Here is a 5,857-nt window from a genome sequence, read left to right as displayed (position 1 = left end):
CCTATCCTTTGGGTTCTTTGAAAGTTCCTCTTAAGTCCACCTGCTGTAGGTTCCCAGCTCTGTTTGGAGCGGGAAGCTGGGGTCCGTTACCCTCTCCCTCCCTCGCCACCCGCTGCGGGATTGCGGCGGCAGGAACGGCGCGCTCAGACACCCGGCGCTCCGGCTCTGAATCGCCCGGAGCCAGAGACGCGGGCCCCGCCGGGCGCCACCGTCGGGGCTCCCCCAGCGCCCTCCCTCCCATTTCTGACACCAAGACGCCAGTCGAGTTGGAGGGGGAAAAGTCTGCTTTATTTTATTTCATTATTTCTGGGGGTGGCTGCGCCACCGTCGGGGCCATCGGGCTCAGCGCTGGGAGAAGGCGGCCTCGGGGTCGCAGGCGGGCTCGGCGCGGCAGCCGTCTGCAAGGAGAGACGCCGGGTCAGCGCCCGCCCCGCCGGCTCCCGTCCCCGTCCCCCCGTCCCCGGCCCCGGCCCCGGCCCCCGGCTCACCCGGGCTGCAGCAGATGCCCGCGGCGGCGCAGCGGCCCCCGCTCCCGCACGGCTGGTGGCCCGACTGGCAGGGCGACGGCAGGTAGTTCTCCTCCTGGCAGCGCAGCGCCTCGGCCGTGCCCACGAAGCAGCCCAGCTCGTCGCCGCAGCAGATGCTGGGCCCGAAGCAGCGCCCTTTGCCCCCGGGGCCGCAGGGGAGACACTGGCGGGAGGGCGGGGGGTGAGCGCGGGCCGAGCGAGGCCGGGGGCCGCGGTCGCGGGAGGGGGCGCACGTCCACTAGAGGCCCCGGGCCCCGCGGGCCGGGCCGGGCCGGGCGGGGCGGGCAGGGGCGGCGGGCCGCGGCCCGGGCTCACCTGGCGCACGTCGAGGTCCAGCGCGGCCCTCTTGCCGCCCAGGGGGCAGTTCTGGATGTAGCAGGCGGAGGTGAGCGCCAGGAGGCCCAGCAGGCAGCAGGCGAGGCCGGGGCCGGCCATGGTGCGGGCGCGCGGGGTCGGGGGCGGCGGCTGCGGCTGCGGCTCCGGGACCGGCCCTTTTATGGCCGGGGCCGCGCGGGCGGAGCACTGTCTAAGAGGCCCGCCGCATGACTGGTCACAGCGGGTCGCCGCGGGTCAGGCCCTGGGCGCCCGGCGCGCCCCCTCATTTGCAGGGGCCTGGCCGGGTCACGGTCACTGCATCGGCTGACCGACTGGGTGCAGGGGAGGCAGACGGCGAGGCCGTGCGGGGGCGGGTGGCCTGGGCGGTGGCCTGGGCCCCCCTGGGGTGGGACAGGGAGTCTGGGGGTCTGCGGCCCAACCAAGGACTATGTAGCTGGACTCCCAGTATGTGGGGGAGGGGTTACACGGCAGACACTTGGACCCCCCCCCAGGCCAGGCCAGGCCCGGCAGGACTCCCCCCTGCCTCTTGGCTGGTTGCGCCGCAGCCTGGTCTCTCTTGTGAGGGAGGTCTCCCCTGCCTGAACCCAAATTTCCTGGAACCCACCTTCCACCCTCACCCCCACACCCACATCCCTGCACCTGGAACTCGTACAGGGAAAGATCTTTATTTTCTCTAACTTGTAACTGAAATTTAGCCCTCGCTTCGACTGTGAGGTGGGCAATTACCCACAGTGGAATTTGCAACCCATGTGGCTTTGTCATACATCAAAATGACAGATATTCTCCTATCATGTTACAGCTATTGCAAATGTCTCTAAACGTTGTTTAAAGATTTTATTTATTTATTTCTGAGAGGGGGAGAGAGACAACACAAGCAGAGGGAGTGGTAGGCAGAGGGAGAGGGAGAAGGAGGCTCCCCGCTGAGCAGGGAGCCCGATGTGGGGCTCGATCCCAGGCCCCTGGGATCATGACCTGAGCGGAAGGCAGCCGCTTAACCGACTGAACCACGCAGGCGCCCCAATATCTAATGCTTTAAGTAAAGAAGAATATTTGTGACTATATCACATATTTGCTTTAACATTTTGATACCTGAATATGAATACACTTGGTTTCTTTTGTAATCTTATGTCTTTTGCTTTATGGATTTTAAAGAGTGGTTTTTTGTTTTTTGTTTTTTTTGCATCTTTAATATATCTTTTTAAAAATATTTTATTTCTTTATTTGAGAGAGAGAGAGAGTGAGCAGGAGCCGGGATGGGGGTGGGGTAGAGGGAGTGCGAGAGGGAGAAACAGACTTCCCGCTGAGCAAGTAGCCCAGTGCAGGGCTCGATCCCAGGACCCTGAGATCCTGACCTGAGTGGAAGGCAGACGCTTAACCGACTGAGCCACCCAGGTGCCCCACATTTATAATATATCTTAAAATGAAAATAATTACAAATAAAAGAAAGAGTGCCTCAGTGGAGGGGATGTTGGTCAATGTCCCGAACAGGGAGATGCTCAGCACCAGTCGTCCTTCAAGAAGGGACATGCCAGTGGCTCAGTCCCACTCTTGGTTTCTGCTCAGGTCATGATCTCAGGGTTGTGAGTTTGAGCCTCACACTGGGTGTAGAGATTACATCAATCAATCAATCTTAGGGGAAAAAAAGGAAGGGACTTGCCCCCAGAAGCTGGTAGTGTGCTCAGCCGATAAAGTCTGGCTGGCAGCCCACCCAGGGCCTGCCTCAGCTTCAGAGAGTGGCCTGGCCCAAGGTCACACCCTTCCCTGGTGGCTCACATCCAATACCTGTTCTGGCCCCATGGTGGGCAACTATGAAGGACTATTTCAGCTCTGAACTCCCCATAGGGCCAACTGAGGCCCGCATGGAAGTTCTCCCTCTACCTAATCCTGTTTCTGCCCCTTCCCTCTCACAGTTATGGGTCCCCAGGGCCCTTGGTAATAAACCTCCTGCAGGTTAAACTCCACCTCCGAGTGCTCCCCGGGGGGAGCCCATCTTGCAATAGCACAGAAGAAAGGAGGCCAGTGTCAGAAGGAACAGACTCAGCAGGGCCAGTCCCTAGCTGTCGCCCTCCGGGAAGAGGAGACTGACTGGGATGGCCCCGGCCACTGCGGCACTCTTGTTGACCCTCCTCAAAGAGGGTGCTGCGGCCGCTGGGGCTGGACAGGTCACAGGGTCCGGCTGACCCTGAGCCATTCATGTGAGCTGCCCGGCACTGAGGAGCTGGTCAGGCTGACCTGATTCCCCGTCAGCAGCTCATCTTGTTTCTCGCGCAGATCAGCTCATTGGCATTGTCGGGCTAGAAGGCCAAGGGCTTGACCCTAGAGGCAGCCCCAGAAAGGCCTCCTGCCTGTCTGTGGGGCACACTGACCTCACCCAAGCTAACACATGCACATAAATTACCGTAGCATAATGGCCCCCCAGGGCTGGCACTCCATCAGCTGTTCAGGGGCTCTTCATCTGAAGACGCACGGGCTCCCAGCACAGGTGCTTGCGACACCAGTGACCCACACAGACAAAAATCCCTGCTCTCGGGGGCTTGCGCTCTAGTAGGGTGGGGGAGGCATCAAGCAATAAACACATCTCAGTAGGTTAGGAGGTGGTCAGTGTAATGGAGGAAAGGGGGGGCATGTTGTAGTTTTTCTCAGGGGGCTCAGTGCAGGCCTCTTGTGAGGGTGACAGCTGACACTTGAAGGACCTAAGGAAACAAGCCAGATGGATATCTGAAAGGTGGACTTGTTTTCTATTGCTACATAACAAATCACCACAAGTCGGGCAGCTTAAAACAGCACCCACTTGTTACCCCAGAGTTTCTGTGGGTCTGGGCACGGCTCAGCCGGGTCCTCTGCTCGGGGTCTCACAGCGGGTCAGGTCCAGATGTCAGCCAGACTGCCTTCCGTCCCGGAGCCTGGGAGATTGTTGGCAGAATTCAGTTCCTTGCAGCTGTAGAACTCACGGCTTGCTTCTTCAAGACAAGCACCAGAGGGAGAGAGACTCTTTGGTACTTCAAGTCTCTGAGCATGGGGAAGCCTCTTTTAAAGGGGTCACCTGATTAGGCCAGGCCCACCAGGACCGACATTTTTGTTATTGCTCTTTTTCTTTCTTTTTTTTTTTTTGAAATATCTTTATTTGAGTACAGTTGACACACAATGTTATGTTAGTTTCAGGTGTACAACATAGTGAAATATCCACTAGTCTTTTAACTCAAAGTGAAACTGGTTAATTTGGATAATTGGGGCCTTGAGTACAACTGCAAATCCCTTCACCTTTACCTTATAATATAGTATAATCATGGGAGTGATACCTCATCATTTTCACCATAATCTTCTATTGGTTAGAAGGAAGTTACATGTCCTTGGGGCTCCTGGGTGGCTCAGTTGGTTGAGCATCTGTTGATTTCAGCGTGGGTCATGATCTCATGGGTCATCGGCTCAAGCCCCGTGTCAGGCTCCACATTCAGCTCGGAGTCCGCTTGGGATTCTCTCTCTCCCTCTCCCTCTGCCCCTCCCCCTGCTCTCATGCATGCTCTCTCTCTCTCTAAAATAAATAAATAATAACTTTTTAAAAAAAGATTTTATTTATTTATTTGACAGAGAGAGACAGCAAGAGAGGGAACACAAGCAGGCGGAATGGGAGAGGGAGAAGCAGGCTTCCCACTGAGCAGGGAACCCCATGTGGGGCTCGATCCCAGGAACCTGGGATCATGATCTGAGCCAAAGGCAGACGCTTAATGACTGAGCCACCCAGGCGCCCCAATAAATAATAACTTTTTTAATATCTTTTTTTTTTTTAAGATTTTATTTATTTATTTGACAGAGAGAGAGATAGCGAGAGCAGGAACACAAGCATGGGGAGTGGGAGAGGGAGAAGCAGGCTTCCCGCCGAGCAAGGAGCCCGATGTGGGGCTCGATCCCAGGACCCTGGGATCATGACCTGAGCCGAAGGCAGACGCTCAACGACTGAGCCACCAGGCGCCCCAATAATAACTTTAAAAAAAAAATAAAGTTACATGTCCTATTCATATGCAACAGGAGATTCCACAAAGGTGTGGCTACCAGGAGTAAGAATCACAGGGGTCGTTTTAGAATTTTGCTTGTCATGGAAGGGGAGTAGTCTAGCCAGAGGAAATCGCAAGCACACAGGTCCTGAGCCAGAAATGTGTGTGGCATGTTCAAGGAGCAGCAAGGAGGCCAGAGGGGAGGAAGCAGAGTGACCAAAGTCTTGGGGTCAGAATGGTAATGTGGGACGGGGTCACATAGGGCCAAATGAAATGGGGACCCAGGAGGGCTCTGCATAGAGGAGTGACTTGATTGGATTTACCTGTTATAGGACAACGTTGGCTATTGTGAAAAGACTGCAGGGCAAAGGTGAGAGTGAGGAGGTTCCTGGAGCAATCCCTGCGAGGGATGACAGTGGGCTGGACCAACATGGTTGGAGCGTGTACTGTAGGATAAAACACTGATAAGAGAAAGTGAAGATGACACAAACAAATGAAAAGATATTCCATGTTCATGGATTGGAAGAACATATATTGTTAAAATGTCCATACTCCCCAAAGCAGTCTACAGATTTAAAGCAATCCCTATAAAAATATCAATAGGGGGCGCCTGGGTGGCTCAGTCGTTAAGCGTCTGCTTTTAGCTCAGGTCATGATCCCAGGGTCCTGGGACCGAGCCCCGAATCGGGCTCCCTGCTCCGCGGGGAGCCTGCTTCTCCCTCTCCCACTCCCCCTGCTTGTGTTCCCTCTCTCGCTGTGTCTCTGTCAAATAAATAAAATCTTTAAAAAATAAATAAAAATATCAATAGGGGGCGCGTGGGTGGCTCAGTCGTTAGGCATCTGCCTTCGGCTCAGGTCATGATCTCAGTGTCCTGGAATCGAGCCCCGCATTGGGCTCCCTGCCCCGTGGGGAGCCTGCTTCTCCCTCTCCCTCTGCCCCTCTCCTCCACTCATGCTCTCTAAGAAATAAATAGAAATCTTTTTTTTAAAAAAGGACACTTA

General features: G+C 55.7%; 1 protein-coding gene across 1 annotated transcript; it reads right to left on the bottom strand.

Moving 5' to 3' along the window:
- Positions 1–342: 342 nt before the first annotated feature.
- OXT (oxytocin/neurophysin I prepropeptide) lies at positions 343–962 on the bottom strand. The gene is made up of 3 exons (XM_032419851.1): positions 843–962; positions 489–690; positions 343–398 (listed from the first exon to the last, which is right to left on the bottom strand). Exons 1-3 carry the CDS (start codon positions 960–962, stop codon positions 343–345), a joined length of 378 nt encoding a protein of 125 aa, XP_032275742.1.
- Positions 963–5,857: the final 4,895 nt, after the last annotated feature.

The sequence above is a fragment of the Phoca vitulina genome, unplaced genomic scaffold (assembly GCF_004348235.1).
Source record: "Phoca vitulina isolate PV1807 unplaced genomic scaffold, GSC_HSeal_1.0 scaffold22, whole genome shotgun sequence".
Lineage (NCBI taxonomy): Eukaryota > Metazoa > Chordata > Mammalia > Carnivora > Phocidae > Phoca > Phoca vitulina.
Note: the sequence above shows the minus strand (reverse complement) of the source record. Positions and strands in the feature narration are given on the sequence as shown.